This window comes from Salmo trutta, chromosome 27, assembly GCF_901001165.1.
Source record: "Salmo trutta chromosome 27, fSalTru1.1, whole genome shotgun sequence".
Lineage (NCBI taxonomy): Eukaryota > Metazoa > Chordata > Actinopteri > Salmoniformes > Salmonidae > Salmo > Salmo trutta.
In genome coordinates, this window is record NC_042983.1 from 26,552,612 (window position 1) to 26,578,733 (window position 26,122).

The 26,122-nt window shown below is 44.7% G+C and overlaps 1 protein-coding gene across 1 annotated transcript; it reads right to left on the reverse strand.

The window, feature by feature from the left end:
- Positions 1 to 233: 233 nt before the first annotated feature.
- Positions 234 to 26,122, reverse strand: LOC115164083 (ADAMTS-like protein 2). The gene is made up of 19 exons (XM_029716196.1): positions 25,797 to 26,122; positions 22,463 to 22,565; positions 21,916 to 22,058; positions 20,221 to 20,296; positions 19,041 to 19,143; positions 18,777 to 18,922; positions 18,468 to 18,591; positions 18,012 to 18,092; positions 17,381 to 17,556; positions 16,752 to 17,070; positions 10,623 to 10,941; positions 4,327 to 4,430; positions 4,085 to 4,211; positions 3,588 to 3,801; positions 2,485 to 2,640; positions 2,172 to 2,342; positions 1,783 to 1,959; positions 851 to 995; positions 234 to 399 (listed from the first exon to the last, which is right to left on the reverse strand). The coding sequence occupies exons 1-19, from the start codon at positions 26,120 to 26,122 to the stop codon at positions 278 to 280; spliced, it is 3,132 nt and encodes a 1,043-aa protein (XP_029572056.1). The 3' UTR covers positions 234 to 277.

Genomic DNA, 26,122 nt, shown 5'->3' on the forward strand with positions numbered 1-26,122 from the left:
TAGACAAGTCTACTGTGGTGTAGTAGACAAGTCTACTGTGGTGTAGAAGACAAGTCTACTGTGGTGTAGAAGACAAGTCTACTGTGGTGTAGTAGACAAGTCTACTGTGGTGTAGAAGACAAGTCTACTGTGGTGTAGTAGACAAGTCTACTGTGGTGTAGTAGAGTGGCCTAGTGGGGTGTAGTAGAGTAACTTACTGTAGAGTAGTAGAATAACTTACTGTGGTGAAGTAGAGTAGTCTACTATGGGGGAAAGGTTTTGGGGGTGTCAGGCAGTACTAAGAGGCGTGCTGGGCCCTGCAGGAACGGCAGCAGGCCTTGCTGTAGTACCAGTGACTGCACAGGTTCACCTTCAGAGCTAGAGAGCAGTTGGTGGTGGGTCGGTCCTGACAGCTCTCATCTGCATGACAGAGACATTTATGATATGTTTAATCATATGGAAAAAGTAGCCTCATCACAATCAGGAAATACTGCAATGACAAATCTATCAACGAATCAATCAATCTGCCTTTTTACCTCAATAATCTAAACACTCAGGACTTTGGGCTGTTATGAAAGAAAGAGGGGCTTGCCCACACTAATAATTATCTCAGTTGTGAAAAGCAAAAAAGTACTGCAAATAATACAATTAAAAACAAGTGCTTTGACGATGCCGTGTTCTCCGGTCTACTTTTGCCTGTGATTTGACATAAGTATTGTTACTCTCCTAAAGTTGCCAGAGGCTGTGGTTAGGTGCTGCTTGTATAGCCTGATCACAGATCTGTTTGTGCTGTCTTGCCAACTCCTATGGTCATTGGTGTTGGAAGACAGCACAAACATATCTATCTGGGACCATGCCATTGCTTACATACCTGGGGGTTCAGTGGGACAGGGTTGCAGGGCGCAGGTCTGCTTGGCCACAGGCTTGGTCAAGGGGTCACAACCTCTCACGATCTCCCTAGCCTGGTAGCACTTCACATCTCTCATCCTGACACCCACACCACACATCTTAGTGCACTGAGGAATGAACACCACACATCTTAGTGCACTGAGGAATGAACACCACACATCTTAGTGCACTGAGGAATGAACACCACACATCTTAGTGCACTGAGGAATGAACACCACACATCTTAGTGCACTGAGGAATGAACACCACACATCTTAGTGCACTGAGGAATGAACACAACACATCTTAGTGCACTGAGGAATGAACACCACACATCTTAGTGCACTGAGGAATGAACACCACACATCTTAGTGCACTGAGGAATGAACACCACACATCTTAGTGCACTGAGGAATGAACACAACACATCTTAGTGCACTGAGGAATGAACACCACACATCTTAGTGCACTGAGGAATGAACACAACACATCTTAGTGCACTGAGGAATGAACACAACACATCTTAGTGCACTGAGGAATGAACACAACACATCTTAGTGCACTGAGGAATGAACACCACACATCTTAGTGCACTGAGGAATGAACACAACACATCTTAGTGCACTGAGGAATGAACACAACACATCTTAGTGCACTGAGGAATGAACACCACACATCTTAGTGCACTGAGGAATGAACACAACACATCTTAGTGCACTGAGGAATGAACACAACACATCTTAGTGCACTGAGGAATGAACACCACACATCTTAGTGCACTGAGGAATGAACACAACAGCACTGCTCACAGTTGCGATTTGATAGGACACCATATATGTGAGGTGTGTAAATACAATTTATTGCTCATGTCATGATGTTTTCAGATACAATATCATGGTTGAAATGGTATCTCACCTCAGACCAGGGTGTGGTGTACCACTTGAAACAGGGCCTCTCAAAGCAGGTGTTCTCGTCCTCTGGCCTCTCACTGGCACCACAGTCTTCGTCGTCGTGGGTCTGGAACTTCCCAGCGGTGATGCTGGCGCATTGCACGATCCTCTGCTTCACACCGCGGCCACATGTCGTGTTACACTGAGAGGAAAATAAGACTGCTCTCAGCTAACAAATCTCTAACCAAGAGAACATCAACAAAACATCAAGAGAACATATATAAAACATCAAGAGAACATCAGGTAAACATTGCCAAACTGCTCATCATAACATCAATAGACCATCAATAAAACATAAATAGAACACCAACAGAGCATTAAGAGAACATCAACAGAAGGACCCAGTTGCCTTACCCTCTCCCAATCCTGGGTGAGCCAGTGTGGGGCACAGTCCTTCTCCCCACAGGGATGGATGGCCAGGGGCTTATTCTCCAGAGAGCACTGAGATTCAGGCACCACACGGCCCTCTGGTGTCTTACAGTACACGTGGCGTACCATCTTCCCCTGGCCGCACAACCCCGAGCACTGAAGAGGTCACAGGTTAACAGGAATGACACAGCAAAAGTATTAGTGATCAAGAGCGACTTACTGTCAGTGCGATCACTATTCCTATCCGTAATCAATGTACCAATGAGATGGAGTAGTGTAGTGAAAGCAGTGTACTCACCGGCCCCCACTCTGACACAGTCCACTGGCGCTCGCAGGGCGAGCCTGTGCAGTTGTTGATGTTTGGGGGGCGGGTCAGGGGATCACATAACTTGGTTTCGTCTGAACACCTGACCTCCCGGGTCACCTGGGCCCTGCGGCCACACTTGGCTGGACACTGGACAGGAGAGAGGAGAGGGCACAGGACAGGAGAGAGGAGAGGACACAGGACAGGAGAGAGGAGAGGGCACAGGACAGGAGAGAGGAGAGGACACAGGACAGGAGAGAGGAGAGGGCACAGGACAGGAGAGAGGAGAGGACACAGGACAGGAGAGAGGAGAGGGCACAGGACAGGAGAGAGGAGAGGGCACAGGACAGGAGATAGGAGAGGACACAGGACAGGAGAGAGGAGAGGGCACAGGACAGGAGAGAGGAGAGGACACAGGACAGGAGAGAGGAGAGGGCACAGGACAGGAGAGAGGAGAGGGCACAGGACAGGAGATAGGAGAGGACACAGGACAGGAGAGAGGAGAGGACACAGGACAGGAGAGAGGAGAGGGCACAGGACAGGAGAGAGGAGAGGGCACAGGACAGGAGATAGGAGAGGACACAGGACAGGAGATAGGAGAGGACACAGGACAGGAGAGAGGAGAGGGCACAGGACAGGACAGAGGAGAGGGCACAGGACAGGAGAGAGGAGAGGGCACAGGACAGGAGATAGGAGAGGACACAGGACAGGAGAGAGGAGAGGGCACAGGACAGGAGAGAGAAGAGGGCACAGGACAGGAGAGATGAGAGGACACAGGACAGGAGAGAGGAGAGGGCACAGGACAGGAGAGAGGAGAGGGCACAGGACAGGAGAGAGGAGAGGGCACAGGACAGGAGAGAGGAGAGGACACAGGACAGGAGAGAGGAGAGGGCACAGGACAGACTCACTTTTAATATCATCTACAGCTGCCCAAACAGTTGTAAGTAGGATGCAACAATGTACTTACTACAGTGTTCCCACGCAGTAATTCCTGTAATGTAAACCACACACACACACACACACACACACACACACACACACACACACACACACAACCCCTGTCCCACCGTCAACTCCCACAGTATAGCTCCACCCACCTCAGTCCACTCGGCCACCTCCCATTGGGGGCCACAAGTGGGGCTCTTACAGGCACGGCGCTCCAGGGGCCTCTCCAGTTCTGCCAGGGTGCAGAGATCACTGTACACAGAGCTGTCCAGCCCGGGGGACAGCATCTTCCAGCAGCGCACCAGACGGAACTGGAAGCCCTCCCCACAGGTACGAGAACACTCACTCCAGCTGCTGGCCTCCCACCTGAGGGTGAGGAAATACACACAGAGTAGAGTTCAGGTATAGTTAGTGATCTTCTGAAGTCAATTAAATCAAATAGTATTACTGTAAATGGTATGGTAGCGGCCAACACCAGTTTATAGTTCCTGGTTAAATGTGGAAAAGAGAAACATTGTTCTCAATTAACTTTGATTGGTAAACAGTCCTTATATACTGAGTATATTAAACATTAAGAACAGCTGCTCTTTCCATGACATAGACTGACCAAATGAATCAAGCTGAAAGCGTGTTATTTTCTGGTGCATACCTGGGCTGGCACTCCCTCCCAATGCAGAAGTCATGAACAGGCTCAGGTCGGGTCATATTGTCACACTGCATGTCATCTACCTCAGCTCCATCGTAGCGCACACACATGGCAAAGGACTTTGACACTCCTGCAGCGGAAATTATTACAGGCAAGCTAAGGAATAACTTAAAATGTCATCATTTATCCATATACGTGTGTGTGTGTGTGTGTGTGTGTGTGTGTGTGTGTGTGTGTGTGTCTACCTATAGAGCAGGTGGAGGTGCAGGGTTCCTGAGAAGACAGTTTCCAGCGGTACATGTCTGCAGGGCTCAGCTTGAAGTTCTTCTGCAGGAACCTCTGAATGGTCCTGTCAAACACAACATGACAACAAGACCTCGCACGAATGGTTATGTCAAACACAACATGACAACAAGACCTCGCACGAATGGTTATGTCAAACACAACATGACAACAAGACCTCACACGAATGGTTATGTCAAACACAACATGACAACAAGACCTCACACGAATGGTCCTGTCAAACACAACATGACAACAAGACCTCACACGAATGGTTATGTCAAACACAACATGACAACAAGACCTCACACAAATGGTTATGTCAAACACAACATGACAATAAGGTCTCACATGAACGGTCCTGTCAAACACAACATGACAACAAGGTCTCACATGAACGGTCCTGTCAAACACAACATGACAACAAGACCTCACACGAATGGTTATGTCAAACACAACATGACAACAAGACCTCACACGACTGCTGAATGTATATATTTTTTTCCATTGCTTTATTTGCTCTTTTCAATATTGTCTATCTCTGATAAGTTACCCAGGAAAGGGCTGAATATAGCCCATATTAATATATGTAGTCTTAGAAATAATGTTAATGAAATCAATAACTTGCTAACGTCAGATAACATTAATACATATTTCTGAGACTCTCTTAGATTAATCATTTTTTGATACAGCAGTAGCAATACAAGGATACAACATCTATAGAAGAGACAGAAAAGCTATTGAAGGGGGGGGTGTTGCTGTATATATTCAGAGCCATATCCCTGTAATGCTTAGAGAAGATCTTATGTCAAGTGTTTTTGAAGTGTTGTGGTTGCAGGTTCACTTGGCACATCTAAAGCCTTTTCTTTTGGGGCGTTGCTATAGGCCCCCAAGTGCTAACAGTTAGTATCTAAATAATGTGTGAAATGCTTGATAGTGTATGTGATGTAAACAGAGGTCTACTTTCTTGGGGACCTGAATATTGACTGGTTTTCTTCAAGCTGTCCACTCAAGAGGAAGCTTCTCACTGTAACCAGTGCCTGTAATCTGGTTCAGGTTATTAATCAACCTACCAGGGTGTTTACAAACACTACAGGGACAAGATTATCCACATGTATCCATCACATTTCTACCAATACTGTAGAACTTTGTTCTAACGCTGTATCCTGACCCATTGGATGCAGTGAGCACAATATTGTGGCTATATCCAGGAAGGCCAAAGTTCCAAAGCTGGGCCTAAAATAGTGTATAAGAGATCATACAAAAGATTTTATGTGGATGATGTTAAGAATAGTTGTTGGTCTGATGTGATTAATAAGGAGCATCCAGATGCTGCACTTGATGAATTTAGGAAATTGCTTATTCCAATTATTGATAAACATGCACCTGATAAGAAACTGACTGTTAGAACTGTTAAGGCTCCATGGTTTGATGAGGAATGGAAAAACTGTATGGTTGAAAGAGATGGAGCAAAAGGAGTGGCTAATAAGTCTGGCTGCACATCTGACTTGCTGCAAATTGAGAAATGATGTGACTAAACTCAACAACAAAAAAGAAGAAACTATTATAAAGCCAAGATCAATGATACAAAGAATGATGGGAAAAAAAGTACTTTAAATGAAATTATGGGCAAAAAGACATATTCAACTCCATCTTTCATCAAATCAGATGGCTTATTCATCACAAAACCATTTGATGTTGTCAATTATTTTCATGATTACTTCATTGGCAAAGCGGGCAAACTTAGGCAGGAAATGCCAACAACGAACAGTGAGCCATCGTATTCATGCATAAAAAAACATAGAATGAAAGAAAAGCATTGCAAGTTTAAATTTTGTAAAGTTAGTGTGGGAGAGGTGGAAAAATGATTGTTAACAATCAATAATGATAAACCTCCTGGCATTGACAACTTAGATGGAAAACTACAGAGGATGGTAGCTGACTCTATAGCCACTCCTATCTGTCATATCTTTATTTCTGAGCCTCGAGGAATATATTTGTCCTCAGGCCTGGAGGGAAACCAAAGTACAGTGGGGGAAAAAAGTATTTGATCCCCTGCTGATTTTGTACGTTTGCCCACTGACAAAGAAAGGATCAGTTTATAATTTTAATGGTAGGTTTATTTGAACAGTGAGAGACAGAATAACAACAAAAATATCCAGAAAACGGCAATAACAAAAATGTTATGAATTGATTTGCATTTTAATGAGGGAAATAAGTATTTGACCCCCTCTCAATCAGAAAGATTTCTGGCTCCCAGGTGTCTTTTATACAGGTAATGAGCTGAGATTAGGAGCACACTCTTAAAGGGAATGCTCCTAACCGCAGCTTGTTACCTGTAAAAAAGACACCTGTCCACAGAAGCAATCAATCAATCAGATTCCAAACTCTCCACCATGGCCAAGACCAAAGAGCTCTCCAAGGATGTCAGGGACAAGATTGTAGACCTACACAAGGCTGGAATGGGCTACAAGACCATCGCCAAGCAGCTTGGTGAGAAGGTGACAACATTTGGTGTGATTATTCGCAAATGGAAGAAACACAAAAGAACTGTCAATATCCCTCGGCCTGGGGCTCCATGCAAGATCTCACCTCGTGGAGTTGCAATGATCATGAGAACGGTGAGGAATCAGCCCAGAACTACACGGGAGGATCTTGTCAATGATCTCAAGGCAGCTGGGACCATAGTCACCAAGAAAACAATTGGTAACACACTACACCGTGAAGGACTGAAATTCTGCAGCGGCCGCAAGGTCCCCCTGCTCAAGAATACATATACATGCCCGTCTGAAGTTTGCCAATGAACATCTGAATGACTCAGAGGACAACTGGTGAAAGTGTTGTGGTCAGATGAGACCAAAATGGAGCTCTTTGACACCAACTCAACTCGCCGTGTTTGGAGGAGGAGGAATGCTGCCTATGACCCCAAGAACACCATCCCCACCGTCAAACATGGAGGTGGAAACATTATGCTTTGGGGGTGTTTTTCTGCTAAGGGGACAGGACAACTTCCCCGCATTAAAGGGACGATGGACGGGGCCATGTACCATCAAGTCTTGGGTGAGAACCTCCTTCCCTCAGCCAGGGCATTGAAAATGGGTCGTGGATGGGTATTCCAGTATGACAATGACCCAAAACACACGGCCAAGGCAACAAAGGAGTGGCTCAAGAAGAAGCACATTAAGGTCCTGGAGTGGCCTAGCCAGTCTCCAGACCTTAATCCCATAGAAAATCTGTGGAGGGAGCTGAAGGTTCGAGTTGCCAAACGTCAGCCTCGAAACCTTAATGACTTGGAGAATATCTGCAAAGAGGAGTGAGACAAAATCCCTCCTGAGATGTGTGCAAACCTGGTGGCCAATTACAAGAAACGTCTGACCTCTGTGATTGCCAACAAGGGTTTTGCCACCAAGTACTAAGTCATGTTTTGCAGAAGGGTCAAATACTTATTTCCCTCATTAAAATGCAAATCAATTTATAACATTTTTGACATGCGTTTTTCTGGATATTTTTGTTGTTATTCTCTCACTGTTCATATAAACCTACTATTAAAATTATAGACTGATCATTTCTTTGTAAGTGGGCAAACGTACAAAATCAGCAGGGGATCAAATACTTTTTTCTCCCACTGTAATTCCGCTACCCAAGAGTGGTAACGCGGACTTTACTGGTTTTAACAGCAGACCTACCAGCTTGCTGCCAGCTCTTAGCAAATTGTTGGAAAGAATTGTGTTTGACCAAATACAATGCTATTTCTCTGTAAACAAATCAACAACAGACTTATAGAGATGGGCACTCAACATGTACTGCACTGACACAAATGACTGATGATCGGTTGAAAGAAATTGATAATTGGAAAATTGTGGGAGCTGTACTGTTAGATTTCAGTGCAGCCTTTAATATTATTGACCATAACCTGTTGTTGAAAAAACATATGTGTTATGGGTTTTCAACCTCTGCCATATCATGGATTCAGAGCTATCTATCTAATAGAACTCAACAGGTTTTCTTTCATGGAAGCTTCTCTAATGTCAAACATGTAAAGTGTGGTGTACCGCAAGGCAGCTCTCTAGGCATGCTACTCTTTTCTATTTTTACCAATGACCTGCCACTGGCATTAAACAAAGCATGTGTGTCCATGTATGCTGATGATTCAACCATATAAGCATCAGGAACCACAGCTAATGAAGTCACTGAAACCCTTAACAAAGAGTTGCAGTCTGTTTTGGAATGGGTGGCAAGTAATAAAATGGTCCTAAACATCTCTTAAACTAAGGGCATTGTATTTGCAACAAATAACTCCCTATGTTCTAGACCTCAGCTGAATCTAGTAATGAATGGTGTGGCTGTTGAACAAGTACAAGAGACTAAATTACTTGGCGTTACCTTAGAATGTAAACTGTCATGGTCAAAACATATAGATTAAATGGTTGTAAAGATGGGGAGAGATCTGTCCGTAATAAAGAGATTATCTGCTTTTTTGACCCCGCATTCCAAAAAGCAAGTCCTGCCGGCTCTAGTTTAGTCTTATCTTGATTATTATCCAGTCGTGTGGTCGAGTGCTGCAAGGAAAGACCTAGTTAAGCTGCAGCTGGCCAAGAACAGAGCGGTACGTCTTGCTCTTCATTGTAATAAGAGGGCTGATATAAATACTATGCATGCCAGTCCCTCTTGGCTAAGAGTTGAGGAGAGACTGACTGCATCACTTCTTTTTATAAGAAACATTCATGTGTTGAAAATCCCAAATTGTTGCATAGTCAACTTACACAAAGGTCTGTCACACACACTTACCCCACCAGAAATGTCCCCAGGGGTCTTTTCACAGTCCCCAAATCCAGAACAAATTCAAGAAAGTGTACAGTATTTTATAGAGACATTATTGCATGGAACTCTGTTCCATCTCATATTTCTCAAATGAACAGCAAACCTGGTTTCAACAAACAGATAAAGCAACACCTCAGGGCACAACGCCTCTTCCCTATTTGACCTCGATAGTTTGTGTGTATGTATTGGTATTGATATGTAGGCTACGTGTGCCTTTTACAAAATGTTTATTGATGTAGTTCTGTCCTTGTCTGCTAATGTTCTGTATTATGTCATGTTTCATGTTTTGTGTGGACCCCAGGAAGTGTAGCTGTTGCTTTTGCAACAGCTAATGGAGATCCTAATAAAATAAATACCCCAAAATATCACTGGCTGTTTTTTATTACCAGAGCAGAGATGTTAGAGGAAAAGGGGGACCAGGAGAGGGAGGTAGGAGGAGAATGAGAAGGAGTAGGAGGAAGAGCATGAAGAAGAGGATGAGGAAAAGAAGGAAGAGTTTGGGTGCGGAAAAGAAAGAGGAGGAGGCAGAGAAGAAGAGAAAAAGGGATACAGTCTTTAATTTAAACAAATAATTCAAGGTATTTGCGACGAAGTGAAACATATGACTGGGAAGAAACATACTGTCAGACTGTATTCACCTCTGGGAGAAATGTGCAGAAATTAGTCACAGTTACACTGAGATATGCCAGTGAAGTATGATTCAAAGTTCCTGCGTATGTTCAAATAATCTGTCCCCCTCCTTCTCCTACTTGTCCTTCTCTTCCTCTACTCCCCTCCTCCACCTCTTATCCTTCTCCTCGTCCAATCTGTTCTTCTCCCCAGTGCAGGGAAGACAGGGTGGGTTATGTGATGTGTTTTATGGGGCACTGGCAGAAGAACTGGCAAAGCGGTGTTTGGACACAGCGCAGGGAAGCCAACATGAATTATAAATATGATGGAATGCAATCCCGGCCAGCTCTGAGCTTTAGCTGTCTCCTCTCCATGCGATTCTTGGGATGTCTCAGAAGGAAAAAAGAAGCTAGCATTGGATCGGTCCAGAAGCCAGCATGGAGCACATTCCATTCCCCTAGCCAGCCCAGCCAGCAGCACAGGCCCTTGTCCCCATTGAGACTATACAGCACTTTTAAATGCCCCTCAGCTCAGGACCTTGAAATGACTCACTCTGGTCCTCACTTAGAGAGAGTAGTGTTCACTCTAACTCCTCAGCAGCAGCATCCCTTAGTGAAGAGAGGTAGTGTCTGGTAGATGGAAGATCAGAGGGGTTGTGGATGGGATTCTGAAGTGCTTTTTTTGGATGGGTTCCTATACCTGATAACAAGCTGATGTTGGGCCAACATTGGCTCAGCGTTGGGTTTTCCTTTTCAACTATATCTGCTATAACTATAACAATATGTGCCTATTTACTTTTGCTCATTGTGTGGATCCCTCCTTACTCTACCTGGTTCTGTTGGTACGGTTGTTGCTCCTCATCCCTGTCAACAACGTCCTGTTGGGGAACAGCAGGTCTCCAGTATCATTCCTCCGCCGGCCCAGACTGAACTCCCCCAGTGAGCTTTTGAGGGGGAACTTCACGCTGCTATGGTCTACCTCCAATGGCCCCACCTCCGACGAGAACAGTCCCTCTCTCGCGTCAGGACCAATCCGCTCACCCAGCAAGACTCTCCAGATGAGGTTTTCTGGGTCTGGCATGTCCTCTAAAGGCCTGTTGGCTGCCGGGGCAGGGACTGCTACACCGCCTGTGTGACTGCTGTTGCCATCTGTTGGGATGGCAGGAAGGGAGAGGAAAGTTAGAGAAATGATTAAAAGTGGGAGAAAGCCTTATATACTCAGCAAAAAAAGAAACGTCCCTTTTTCAGGACCCTGTCTTTCAAAGATCATTCGTAAAAATCAAAATAACTTCACAGATCTTCATTGTAAAGGGTTTAAACACTGTTTCCCATGCTTATTCAATGAACCATAAACAATTAATGGACATGCACCTGTGGAACGGTCGTTAAGACACTAACAGCTTACAGACGGTTGACAATTAAGGTCACAGTTGTGAAAACTTAGGACACTAAAGAGGCCTTTCTACTGACTCTGAAAAACACAAAAAAAAGATGCCCGGGGTCCCTGCTCATCTGTGTGAACGTGCCTTAGGCACGCTGCAAGGAGGCATGAGGACTGCAGATGTGGCCAGGGCAATAAATTACAATGTCTGTACTGTAAGACACCTAAGACAGCGCTACAGGGAGACAGGACGGACAGCTGATCGTCCACACAGTGGCAGACCACGTGTCTGCTTGTTCTGTGTGTGATTTCCTGCAAGACAGGAATGTCAGTGTTCTGCCATGGCCAGCGAAGAGCCCGGATCTCAATCCCATTGAGCACGTCTGGGACCTGTTGGATCGGAGAGAGCGCCTAAGAGAGCGCTACAGGGAAACAGGACGGACAGCTGATCATCCTCGCAGTGGCAGACCACGTGTAACAACACCTGCACAGGATCGTACATCCGAACATCACACCTGCGGGACAGGTACAGGATGGCAACAACAAGTGCCTGAGTTACACCAGGAATGCACAATCCCTCCATCAGCGCTCAGACTGTCCGCAATAGGCTGAGAGAGGCTGGACTGAGAGCTTGTAGGCCTGTTGTAAGGCAGGTCCTCACCAGACATCACCGGCAACAACGTCGCCTATGGGCCAAACCCACCGTCGCTGGACCAGACAGGACTGGCAAAAAGTGCTCTTCACTGACGAGTCGCGGTTTTGTCTCACCAGGGGTGATGGTCAGATTCACGTTTATCGTCGAAGGAATGAGCGTTACACCGAGGCCTGTACTCTGGAGCGGGATCGATTTGGAGGTGGAGGGTCCGTCATGGTCTGGGGCGGTGTGTCACAGCATCATCGGACTGAGCTTGTTGTCGTTGCATGCAATCTCAACGCTGTACGTTACAGGGAAGACATCCTCCTCCTTCATGTGGTACACTTCCTGCAGGCTCATCCTGACATGACCCTCCAGCATGACAAAGCCACCAGCCATACTGCTCGTTCTGTGCGTGATAGGAATGTCAGTGTTCTGCCATGGCCAGCGAAGAGCCCGGATCTCAATCCCCATTGAGCACATCTGAGACCTGTTGGATCGGAGGGATGAGGGCTAGGGCCATTCCCCCCAGAAATGACCGGGAACTTGCAGGTGCCTTGGTGGAAGAGTGGGGTAACATCTCACAGCAGGTACTGGCAAATCTGGTGCAGTCCATGAGGAGGAGATGCACTGCAGTAGTTAATGCAGCTGGTGGCCGCACCAGATACTGACTGTTACTTTTGATTTTGCCCCCCCCCCCTTTGTTCAGGGACACATTATTCAATTTCTGTTAGTCACATGTCTGTGGAACTTGTTTAGTTTATATCTCAGATGTTGAATCTTGTTATGTTCATACAAATATTTGCACATGTTAAGTTTGCTGAATATAAACGCAGTTGACAGTGAGAAGACGTTTCTTTTTTTGCTGAGTTTACTAAGCCGAACAAGAGGTGTTTCCTGGTCAGGTGGTCAAGAAGAACTCCTGGTGCTTTTTATAGATGTAAAGAGACATTTTATGTGCAGTTTGTGCACAACAACAAAACAACACACAAAGCCTTTCTGCACATTCCTAACGGTAGTAGAGAGGGCCTCATACCCTGACTACACTGCTCGCGAGCGTCTGCGTTGCCAAGGGCTAAAATAGAAGTCCTTTCTATTTCTGATGCAGATCGCGCTGCAAGTCCTGCCTCTCCCATCTCCTCATTGGTTTATAGAAGCAGGTACCCACGTGCCATCTCCTCATTGGTTATACCCACATGGGTGATTGAAAGATGAACTGTTGCCGGTTGTCGTGGTAATACTATGAAAGTTTAGATGCCAAACACCATAAGTTAAACGATGAAAAAGCCTGGAAGGAGGAGAGATGACTAGAAACGATTCGGTTGACCGTATTTATGTGTGGATTAATTGTCGGAGTAGAGGACCTTGTGCATTTCAGGTAAAATAACTGTTAGGCGTGTATATGGGAGGCGAAGTCAAGTGCAGGAGAGTGGAGTATATTAAACAGGCGCACTTTAATACCGGTCAACAATGACAGCACCTAAAACATACTAGTGCCACAAACATGGTCTATAACAAAAGTGCAGCGCCTGACAAAAATAATCACGTAACAATAAACAATTACACACAAAGACATGATGGGGAAAAGAGGACTAAATACATGTAGATTGATTGGGGAATGAAAACCAGGTGTGTACGGAACAAGACAAAACAAATGAACATATGAGAAATGGAGCGGCGATGGCTAGAAAGCCGTGACGTCGATCACTGAACGTCGCCGGAACAAGCAGAGGAGCCGACTTCGGCGGAAGTCGTGACAATAACAACCTAATGTTTATATCCCAGGAAAAATTACCTAGCAACAGCAAGCTAGATAAATAGGACAAATTAGCTAGCAAGTGCAAGCTAACTAGCTAAATTGCCATAAATGTTTAATGCTTTTCGACCTGTCCCCAAATTAATGTCATTGGTTCAGAGTTTGTTTTGATATTTTAACCTGCGTGTCGTGATCGCGTTTGGTGTAGGGGGACAAAATAAATGTATGCACGATAGTGCACAATGACGCACGCGCAGAGCCGCTTTGCGTTCGGTGTCAGTCTCACCCAGTGGCCAAACTCCCTGCAGAACTGTTCCACAGTCCGAGTAGAGGGGCTGTCTGAGACCTTGCTGCAGGCAGGTAAGCAGGCAGGCCTGCACCCATTACCGCTCATGTTTGTGATGCAGCCATTTTTAAAAAGGAGAAAATTCCGGGGCTCCCTGAATTTTTCATCTATCCTAGCTCATCTTTGTATGTACGCCTGTGAATAATGCAGGACTCAAAAGGGCCAGCAGAGAAGATGCTCTTACATTTATTTATTTTTTATCTCATCTGATATCTGAGCGGTGAACCGTGCTGTAATCTCTCTCTCTCTCAAATCAAATCAAAGTTTATTGGTTTCGAACACAGATTTGCAGATGTTAATGCAGGTGCAGTAAAATGCTTGTGTTTCAAGCTCCAACAGTGCATGTAATACCTAGCAATAAAAATAACAAATACATACAAATAAAAATTGAGAAATTAAGAAATATCAGAACATATATATATTCCGGTTACAGAACAAGCAAATACATTGCTCGTTCTGATATTTCTTAATTTCTAAATTTTTATTTGTACAGTATGTATTTGTTATACACTACCGTTCAAAAGTTTGGGGTCACTTAGAAATGTCCTTGTTTTTGAAAGAAAAGCACATTTATTTTGTCCATTTTAAAATAACATAAAATGTATAAAGAATACAGTGTAGACATTGTTAATGTTGTAAAGGACTATTGTAGCTGGAAATGGCTGATTTTTTATGGAATATCTACATAGGCGTGCAGAGGCCCATTATCAGCAACCATCACTCCTGTGTTCCAATGGCACGTTGTGATAGCTAATCCAAGTTTATAATTTTAAAAGGCTAATTGATCATTAGAAAACCCTTTTGCAATTATGTTAGCACAGCTGAAAATGGTTGTGCTGAATCAACATTAACAATGTCTACAATGTATTTCTGAACAATTTGAAGTTATTTTAATGGACAAAAAAAATTAGCTTTTCTTTAAAAACAAGGGAATTTCTAAGTGACCCCAATTGTTTTAATGGTACTGTATATATTACATGACCAAAAGTATGTGGACACCTGCTCGTCGAAAATCTCATTGTTGGTCCCCCTTTTGCTGCTGTAACAGCCTCCACTCTTCTGGGAAGGCTTTCCACTAGATGTTGGAACATTGCTGCAGGGACTTGCTTCCCCTCAGCTACAAGAGCATTAGTGAGGTCGAACACTGAACACTGGGCGATTAGACCTTGCTCGCAGTCGACGTTCCAATTCATCCCAGAGGTGTTTGATGGGGTTGAGGTCAGGGCTCTGTGCAGGCCAGTCAAGTTCTTCCACACCAATCTCGACAAACCATTTCTGTGTGGACCTCGTGTTAAGATTTCCCTTCACTGGAACTAAGGGGCCTAACTCAAACCATGAAGAAAAGCCCCAGACCAGTATTCCTCCTCCACCAAACTTTACAGCTGGCACTATGTATTCTGGCAGGTAGCGTTTTCCTGGCATCCGCCAAACCCAGATTCGTCCGTCGGACTGACAGATAGTGAAGCGTGATTCATCACACCAGAAAATGCGTTCCCACTGCTCCAGAGTCCAATGGTGGGGAGCTTTACACCACTCCAGACAGGATGCTCTCAATGGTGCATCTGTAGAAGTTTGTGAGGGTCTTAGGGGCATAATTCCTTCAGCCTCCTGAGCTTGAGAGGCGCTGTTGCACCTGTTTGCGTGAATGGACCATTTCAGCATGCCGAGGAACTTGAAGCTTTTGACCCTCTCCGATGAGGCCCCATCGATGTGGATGGGGGCGTGCTCTCTCTGCTGTCTCCTGTAGTCCACGATCAGCTCCTTCGTTTTGTTGACGTTGAGGGAGAGGTTATTTTCCTGGTACCACTCCGACAGGGCTCTCACTTCCTCCCTGTGGTCTGTCTCGTTGTTGTTGGTAATCAGACCTACCACTGTTGTGTCGTCAGGAAACTTGATGATTGAGTTGGAGATGTGCGTGGCCACACAGTCATGGGTGAACAGGGAGTACAGGAGGGGGCTGAGCACGCACCCCTGCGGGGCCCACGTGTTGAGGATCAGCGTGGCGGAGTTGTTGCTGCCTATCTCCACCACTTGGGGTCGGCTTGTCAGGAAGTCCAGGACCCAGTTGCACAGGGAGGGGTTCAGACCCATGGCCCTGAGCTTAGTGATGAGCTTGGAGGACACTATGGTGTTGAAAGCTGAGCTGTAGTCGATGAACAGCATTCTTCCATAGGTATTTATCTTGTCCAGGTGGAATGGGGCAGTGTGTAGTGCAATGGCAATTGTGTAGTCCGTGGATGAGTTTCTGCGATATGCAAATTGTAATGGGTCTAGGGTGTGGGGTAAGGTGGAGGTGATATGATCCTTAACTAGCCTCTCAAAGCACTTCATGATGAAAGAAGTGAGTGCTACGGGGCGATAGTGATTCAGCTCAGTTACCTTCACTTTCTTGGTACAGGAACAATGGTGGACATCTTGAAGCAAGCGGGGACAACAAGGATATGGAGAGATTGAATACGTCCGTAAACACTCTAGTCAGCTGGTCTGCACTTGCTCTGAGGACGCGGATTGGGATGCTGTATGGCCCGGCAGCCTTGTGGGGGTTAAAATGCTTAAACAACTTACTCACATCAGCTACAGATAGCAATAGCACATAGTCCTGAGCGCCGGGGGCCCGCATCAGCAGCTCAGTGTTGTTTCCCCTCTCTCTCTCTGTCTCTCTCTCTCTGTCTCTCTCTCTCTCTCTCTCTCTCTCTCTCTGTGTCTCTCTCTCTCTCTGTGTCTCTCTCTCTCTCTGTCTCTCTCTCTCTCTCTCTCTCTCTCTCTCTCTCTCTCTCTCTCTCTCTCTCTCTCTCTCTAAGTTATTGTATTGGTATATTGGTTTCTAGTATATTGGTGTTACCTGTGTATTGTGGTGGGGTTGGGCTGTCCTGGTCACAGTCAATGGCTGCTGTCTCCTCATACACCTCGTTGGTCTCCTGGCCCTCGGCCCCTGCCACCTCGGCCCCCTTCTTCAACAAACGGTTCTGCTGAGTCTCCGGTATCGCCTTGTCATATGTGCTCCCGTTGGGGGCCACCATACTGCCCATCTCCACGGAAACCACAGGGGCGGTGCTGTCGGGGCCGGTGTAGACAGGGGGTTGAGGGATGGGGGACAGGGACTCCCGTAGGACGGTGTACTCGTACGTAATGTAAGGGATACGACCATTCTGGTTCCACACCTATGAGCAGACAAAATAGCACCAGAGAGCTCACCCATTCCCTCCTGCTCTCTCCTACCAAACTCAGTCAATTGCACATATAAAGGAAGCAATTCCCTTACGTTGATTACTTTTTGCAAATTCAATCAGTTTTCCACGTTGATTAAACGTCATCACATATTATTTTTTGGTTGAAATTACGTGGGATTTTGTACCCTGCACCTACAAGTTACTGGATTCGTGTACACTACTTCTAAATTAGAGATTACCCAGAGGCCCTGGCTGCTCGGCGAGGGGAGGGAGCAGAGCAGACCTCAGCAGGATACAGTACCAGAACATTGATGGCCTGGTTGATGGGCCCTTTGGCTACGATGTACTCGATTCCCGTCTCATACACATCCATGGGCCGCCGGTACTTGAAGACGGTACCCGCCGCATGGAAGTTCTGGGGGCTGTCCACCTTGTAGTTTCCATTGAAAAAGAAGTTCCCCGCCTGATCAGTCACAGCTGTGTAGGAGATAGGATAGAACATGGTCTCATGGAGGGGATGGAGGACCATTGGAGGAGGACCGGTTGGTTGACTCTATGGAAAGGTCATATCTTTGATGTTCACTGTAAACTGGAATTTCTACTCCCCATATTATGACCATAAATTAATACTATAAAGTCAATTCAAGAGATCACGAAGGAAATTAAAGTATATAGATGATCTGATTAATTTCAGTTGATTAATGTACTTCCTTTACTAACTTCCCACTGTCCCACTATCAAGATGAATGGTTATCCCATTGCGGGGGAGAAAATATCCTTTGTATTTGCTGAAAATCTTGAATAAAATATTTTACACCTTCTTTTTGTCATTAAATTATATGGATCTTAATGACATCACACTGTACCAACAGGAGACATTAGAAATGTTTGTATACATGGCATAAGGAGCAGGATAAAAAGGAAGTACCCACCCAAAACATCAGCTGACTTCTTCCTCTCAATGATCTGGATGTCCCAGGAGCCCTCAGGGATTGTTGTGATAAAGGAGTAACCTTGGAGACAGGAAACAGGAAACATTATGATGACTCCATTTTACCTGCAACTAAATAGCCTGGACATCAGAGGAGTCGGCTTAAGAATCACATAGACCTTGTTGTCAGACTCAGCTCTGAACTGTCTGTAGTTATCTTTCAGTGACATATTTGGGGGGCTTGTCCCTGATAGGTGTGTTCATGGTTTGGAATAGATATCCATATCTCCTCCATCAGTACCCTCTATCCTTGCCCACACACCCACACACCCACATACCCACCCACACATCCACACATCCACCCACACATCCACCCACCCACCCACACATCCACCCACCCACCCACCCACACACCCAAGCTATCTGAGTCTGTGGTTCAGGTTGAACACACTCGTACCCAAACTGGTGGCCCCGCGGCGGAAGTTTCCATTGACCCTGCTGCAGCTGCTGCCATCCCCCTGACACACTCCACACGTATCCAGTGTATTGGACGAGAAGAGCACTCCATCACACCCGATTGGCTGCAGAAATGATGTTAACACAAACAGGATGATTATCCTCTTGAATCATTTCAGCACATGCAAAGCCAGTTGAAAAAGTATTGATACACTTTTATCATGTGACCAGGAAAATAAGCCTTTCGGCCATTCTCCCAGAATATGCAAAGCCATTTCCTCTGCAGATGAAGAAACAAGCGTTCCCTAACCTCACATCTGCTGTCCACACAGACCCCTCTGTAGTTGTTGTAGTTGCAGGATGTTCCGTCTCGAGCAGGGACCATCAGCTGTCTCTGGCCGTCGGCTGTGGTGCAGTGCAGGTCACATGGGTTACTGGAGATATGGACAAAGTCATCTGTGGATGGATGGATGGACCCAAAGGTCAGCGTTCACAGTGTAATAACGAGCCTCGAGGACAGGCCACACAGGAGGGAATGACACAGAGCTGAGTGGGTTTAATGTGGTTGTTTTACCCGGATACAGGGGTTTCCAGTGGTAGTTCCTGCCATTGTAGACCTGTGAGTTGAACGACCAGCACTGCTCTTCCCTGAAGCTTCTCCCAGAGGGAGGGCAGTCCTGCACAAGACAGAAAATATACACACACTTTTCTGTCTGTTCCATGTATTTTTTATTTTATAATGCTTTTACAATATGTAATAAAAGGGTGCGACAGGGTGTGGCAACTCTGGAACAAAAGCCTGTTCCCCCTGTTGCTCTTCAGGACCAGGGTTTATGGCCACAGCACTAAACCTTAAAGGGGCAATCCGCTGTTGAAACAATAACAAAAGGGGGATCCCTTCCACTCTTTCAGTAAAAAGCTGAGGGATGGGTCTGGAAAAATGTAACCACTCAAATTCATAGACTATTTTCATAGATGATAGTTTTAATCATGTTTTGAGGCTATAGGCTGACAGTGTTTGTTTACAAACATTGGAGTTAAACAATGTCATATTTGGGGTTCTGATTGGTACGACAGTTGAACTAAGCTCCTGAAGCATTTCTAAGTGCCACGCCCTGATCTGTTTCACCTGTCCCTGTGATTGTCTCCACCCCCTCCAGGTGTCGCTTATTTTCCCCAGTGTATTTATCCCCGTGTTTCCTGTCTCTCTGTGCCAGTTCATCTTGTATGTTTAGTCAAGTCAACCAGCGCGTTTTCCCCCCGTACTCCTTTTCTATTCTTTTTTGCTAGTCTTCCCGGTTTTGACCACTGCCTGACTCTGGACTACTTTCCTGCATGCCTGATCATCCTGCCTGCCCTGACCTTGAATCTGCCTGCCCTTCAGTACCTATTGGACTCTGAGCTGGTTTAGACCTATTGACTGTACACAACCATTCTCTTGTCTACCCCTTTTTGGATTAATAAACATTGTAAGACTCCAACCATCTGCCTCCTGTGTCTGAATCTGGGTCTCGCCTTGTGCCCTGATAATAAGTTATATTCTTCAAAAATCAGTGGGTACATATCATTAATTTATAAGTCCAGAAATGTATATACTACCTGCAGATTACCCTTTCAAGCTATTTATATCGCAAATGATAAGAAAAAGAGCTGTGCTAACTTTTCCATCATATACTTCGGGTTGTGGGGTATTGTGTCAACTCGGATTTTGCTAACGACAGGAAAAGGGGTGGCAGTACTAGATGCATGCTAACCTTGGTGTTACAGAGGAGGTATTTTTTCGAAGTGCCAGTGCAGGTCATGTTGTCTCTACCAGCGGCTGCTTTCTTTCTTTGGATAGAAAATACATACATTTAACCTCTACGGGCCACGGGGGCAGTATTGAGAATTTTGAAAAAAATATGTGCCCATTTTTAACTGCCTCCTCCACCAACTCAGAAGCTAGGATATGCATATTATTAACACATTCGGATAGAAAACACTCTGAATTTTCTAAAACAGTTTGAATGGTGTCTGTAAGTATAACAAAACTCATATTGCAGGCAGAAACCTGAGAAAAATAGATTAAAAAAAATGAGAATTTTGTGGCTGTACTATTTAGTGTCATTGTTTTAAAGATACCACAGTGAGAAAGGATTCAGTTCGCAACTCCTACTGCTTCCACTAGATGTCAACGATCTTTAGAAAGTTGTTTGAAGCATCTGTGATAAATACACACCGAATTAGAAAGCTTACAAGTTGACACGTCATCACTTCATTTTTTGCGCCTGCGCATGAATCTGAGAAGAGTGCCTTTGTCATTATCGTTTATTCTAGACACTTGATAGGTTGTGTGAAAATATTACTGATGTTTACTGATGTTTCACGTTAAAAATGGAACAAAAGATTAGTGCTAAACAACGTTTGACATGTTTAAACAAACGTAAATAGATTATTTACTAGGTTTTCTTTAGTTTTTCGACGTGACTTTACACTGCCCACCTCATTTTGTGGGAGCCTACTGAACGCTAACTATTTGGACATAAATTATGAACTTTGTCAAAAGAAACCACATTTGTTCTGGACCTGGGATCTCTGGCAGCGCCTTCTGATGGAGATAATCAAAGGTAAGGGGATATTTAGAATGTTATTATCGATATTAGATGATGCTAATGCTAACGGTATAGCTTAGCTTAGCTTAGCATATAGCTTATTGTTGTTAGCATAGTACCCAGTTTATACAAAATGTGATTTCCCAGTAAAGTTATTTTGAGATCTGGCCCTTCGGTAGCAATTACGAGATGATAATATATTATTCTTTGAATGACAATATTATAATTTACCAATGTTTTCGAATAGTAATTCCGTGATTTGTAATGCTGGATTCACTGGGTGCATTCGAGCCGAAAAAAATTCTGAATTTCACCGCGACTGTAAATGCTGTTTTTGGATATAAATATGAACTTGATGGAACTAAAAATGCATGTATTGTATAACATAATGTCCTATGAGTGTCATCTGATGCAGATTGTCAAAGGTAAGTGCATAATTCTAGCTAGTTTTCTGTCTGTTGATGCCCTTCTTTGAATTGGCTAAACATTACACGCAGCTATTGTCAATGTACTCTCCTCACATAACCTAACTTTATGCATTCTCCGTAATGCCTCTGAAAATCGGACAGCGTGGTTAGATTTAGGAGATATATCTTTCAAATGGAGGAAAATAGTTGATTATTTGATTTTTTGAAATGATTACTCTTGCAGTTTTGAATTCCCCGCCATGGTCACATGACAATGAATCCCAATACCGGGATAAGATCGGGATAAGATCCTCAACAGGTTAATACATGTGCTAAATGAATAACTTTATGGAGTATAATAGAATAGAAAATAACAGGTTAGAATATAATTGAATAGAATAACAATAGAACAGAACAGTATAGAATAGAGTATTTCTTTCAGTGGACTGACCTCTGTTTGAGACAGTGCCTCTCCTGGGACATGACCCCCCCTCCACAGGTGCGCGTGCAGGCGGTCCACTTGGCCCACTCCCCCCACCAGTATGTGGTGGACTCCAGCTCATCCTCCAGACTGTTGGAGGCTACCCCTTCCTCCTAGACACAACACAGCACCCTTAGAGAACAACAGCAGACAGGGCCCTGTACACACAGTGTGACTAATTATAAGCATGTCTAGCCACTCTGACAATCTGAGTGAAGTGGAGACAAATGATATCTACTGTGCTTTCCTTGTAAAAGGAGTGAGAGAAAACAGCTGTGGGTTTTTATAAGAGAACTCATGTAAGAAGGACCAGTCGGAAGATGAGAGGGACAGAAAGACGGAGCAAGAGTGCGTGAGTGAACAACTGGCAAATTGAGAAAAACAGAGAGAAAGAAAGATAAACGTGACTGATGGACTGATATTAGGTCAGTGATAGAGGTGTGTGTGTGTGTAAGTGAGAGGCCGGAGATGGGCCATCATATGCATAGACAAAGTAAGAGAGAGGTGGAGAGCGTACCTGTCCCCTGGTTGAGAGGTTCCCTACAGACAAAGCCAGGGTGAGGAACCCCAGTAGCAGCAGGCTGGTCTCCCCACATTGTTCCCACGACCAGATCCGCATCCTGACAAGAGAAAATATACAGAGAGACCTCAATGGGACAGAAGAGTAAGAGCTGAAGACTCACACCCATAAACGTTAACTACAGATGTAAGATCTTAATTTGATCACCCTGTTGCAGGAGAACATTTAACATGCATGTGAGGTTTAAAAAGGCTTCTAAAGTTATAAGACACATAATAACCTCTACGGGCTAGGGGGCAGCATTGAGAATTTTGGAAAAAATATGTGCCCATTTTTAACTGCCTCCTACACCAACTCAGAAGCTAGAATATGCATATTATTGTTCAGGTTTGGATAGAAAACACCCTAAAGTTTCTAAAACTGTTTGAATGGTGTCTGTGAGTATAACAGAACTCCTATGGCAGGCAAAAACCTGAGAAGGTTTCATGCAGGAAGTACCCTGTCTGACAAGGTGTTGTTGTTCTTGCTTCTGTTTATTGAAGAGTCAGGATCTTAGCTGTAACGTGACAATTCCTAGGGCTCCAATAGGCTCTCAGAACCCGGGAAAAACCTGAACGATGACGAGGCAGCCTCAGGCTGAAACACATTATCTCCTTTTCCAAGTGTCCCATCAGTGGACAATAGAATTAGGCGCGTGCGCGATTCGCCCCCGTGGAGTATTTTTCTTCGGCTGTTTAGCTAATTGCAGATTCCCGGTCGGAATATTATCGCTTTTCTACGAGATAAATTGCATAAAAATTGATTTTAAACAGCGGTTGACATGCTTCGAAGTACGGTAATGGAATATTTAGAATTTTTTTGTCACGTTCTGCGCCATGCCCACGACCGTGATTTAGCATTCTGATAGTGTCTAGAACGCACGAACAAAACGCCGCTGTTTGGATATAACGATGGATTATTTGGGACCAAACCTACATTTGTTATTGAAGTAGAAGTCCTGGGAGTGCATTCTGACGAAGAACAGGAAAGGTAAGACCATTTTTCTTATAGGAAATATGATTTTGATGAAGGCTAAACTTGCCGGGTGTCTAAATAGCTAGCCCGTGATGGCTGGGCTATGTACTTAGAATATTGCAAAATGTGCTTCATCCGAAAAGCTATTTTAAAATCGGACATATCGAGTGCATAGAGGAGTAATGTATCTATAATTCTTAAAATAATTGTTATGCTTTTTGTGAACTTTTATCGTGAGTAATTTAGCAAATTGTTAGTAAATTCCCCGGAAGTTTGCGGGGGTATGCTTTTTCTGAACGTCACATGCTAATGTAAAAAGCTGGTTTTTGATATAAATATGAACTTGATTGAACAGACATGCATGTATTGTATAACATAATGTCCTAGGTGTGTCATCTGATGAAGATCATAAAAGGTTAGTGCTGCATTTAGCTGTGGTTTAGGTTTTTGTGACATTATATGCTAGCTTGAAAAATGGGTGTCTGATTATTTCTGGCTGGGTACTCTGCTGACATAATCTAATGTTTTGCTTTCGTTGTAAAGCCTTTTTGAAATCGGACAGTGTGGTTAGATTAACGAGAGTCTTGTCTTTAAATAGCTGTAAAATAGTCATATGTTTGAGAAATTAAAGTAATAGCATTTCAAACGTTTTAAAAATCGCGCCACAGGATTACACTAGCTGTTACGTAGGTGGGACGAATTCTTCCCGCCGGTCCCATAGAGGATAATTATAATTTCCTTATTTTCCTGCTGTATAAGACTGGCTCAAATTAAGATCCTACATCAGGTACTGACAAACAGAGTGGGAAAACACTTTGATTTTGAAAGACATCCTCAATAAACACTTGGTATATCTGATACAGTCGACTCTTAACAAGGGCACAATCATATCAAATCGTTATTTGTCACATGCACCGAATACAATGGGTGTAGACCTTACCGTGAAATGCTTTCTTACAAGCCCTTAACCAACAATGCAGTTTTAAGAAAATAGAGTTAAGAAAATATTTACTAAATAAACTCAAGTAAAAAAAAATATTTTAAAGTAACACAATAAAATAACAATAATGAGGCTATATACAGGGGGTACCGGTACAGAGTCAATGTGCGGGGACACAGGTTAGTCAGTGTAATTTGTACATATAGGTAGGGGTAAAGTGACTATGCATCGATAATAAACAGCGAGTAGCAGCAGTGTAAAAACAAAGGTGGGTGTCAATGTAAATAGTCCGGGTGGCCATTTGATTAATTGTTCAGCGGTTTTATGGCTTGGGGGTAGAAGCTGTTAAGGAGCCTTTTGGACCTAGACTTGGTGCTCCGGTACCACTTGCCGTCTGGTAGCAGAGAGAACAGCCTATGACTTGGGTGACTGGAGTCTTTGACACTTCCTAGTATATAGGTCCTGGATGGCAGGAAGCTTGCCACCGTGATGTACTGATGCACTATAAGATAAGAGCAAACTCTGTTAACAGAAGTTCACCAGTCCCAATTCAAACACAACATTTTTACTTACTCCAGATATCCTTCTGCTGCGGTATAAAGCACGCTTTTATAACAGTCCTTAGCTATCACATATCAGGGGTCGACTATCCATGCAAATGTGTTAAACAGACCAAATTAGAGCACTTACAGGTGTTTCAGAGGAAACATATTCATGCCAGACCCATGTTGGCTTCAATGTAAATGTCTTGAAACATTTTAGTGCACTGGCAATCACTGTATACTTGGATAAAACCTTGAGGTAGTCAGGTGGTGACACAGGCAGGCTGTTGAGTGAGCATAGGTGATGGAGACAGGATTTGGACCATGAAAGCAGCATGTAAAAGTTAAACAAGTCTCAGTGCTGGATTGACTAAGGTACGTTTCCTGACTCAAGGCCTAGGCTTCCACACAGGTAGGCCTTTGTTTCCTCCACCTCAGTGTGAATGCACCGGCTGGTCCAGGTGCTTACTGTAAGGTAACACAAACACACACATTCAAACACACACTCACATACATTTATGCAAGCACACACACACCAGTGACATAAACATCCAGTCACGCTCCGATTCTAGGAAAGGCCCCCTTGCACATCCCCCTGTCCCGCCTCTCCTCCTCATCAGCTCCACTTAGGTAGACTTCTTAAAATAAGCAAACAGATCGTCTAGCCCTGTTTGCAGTCTGGCTTTTTCTGGCACTATATATTGGTGACAGGTGTCTTAAACTACCCACTGGAACACCTGGAGTTCATTATCCTCCCAGACACAGCTGGAGTACATCCAGCTGCCAAACACACACTCACTCTCTCTCTCCCCACACAGACAACGCAGTCTCTCACAGACCCCTCAGTCTGTCGCCCGCGAGACAGGCCTTCCTCCACATAAGGCGTCCCAGGGCCACAGAGAAGAGTAAACACAGCCCTGTGTGTCTCCCCATAGCCACACCCCCAGCATCCCCCTCCCCTCTGTCCCCCTGGGGCCCACTGCTCAGGGGAGGAGGGGTGTTTTTCCTTCGTTGGCAGCAGACAGACAGCGGACAGTCCCTGGGGAGGCTGTGGGGAGCTGGGGCTGCTCCGACCAGGGCTGTCTGGTCTGGATGGAAGGCCCAGGCAGACTCATCCTTTCTGGAGGAGCTGTTTAACCAGACTGGGGTTCCTTCCTCCAT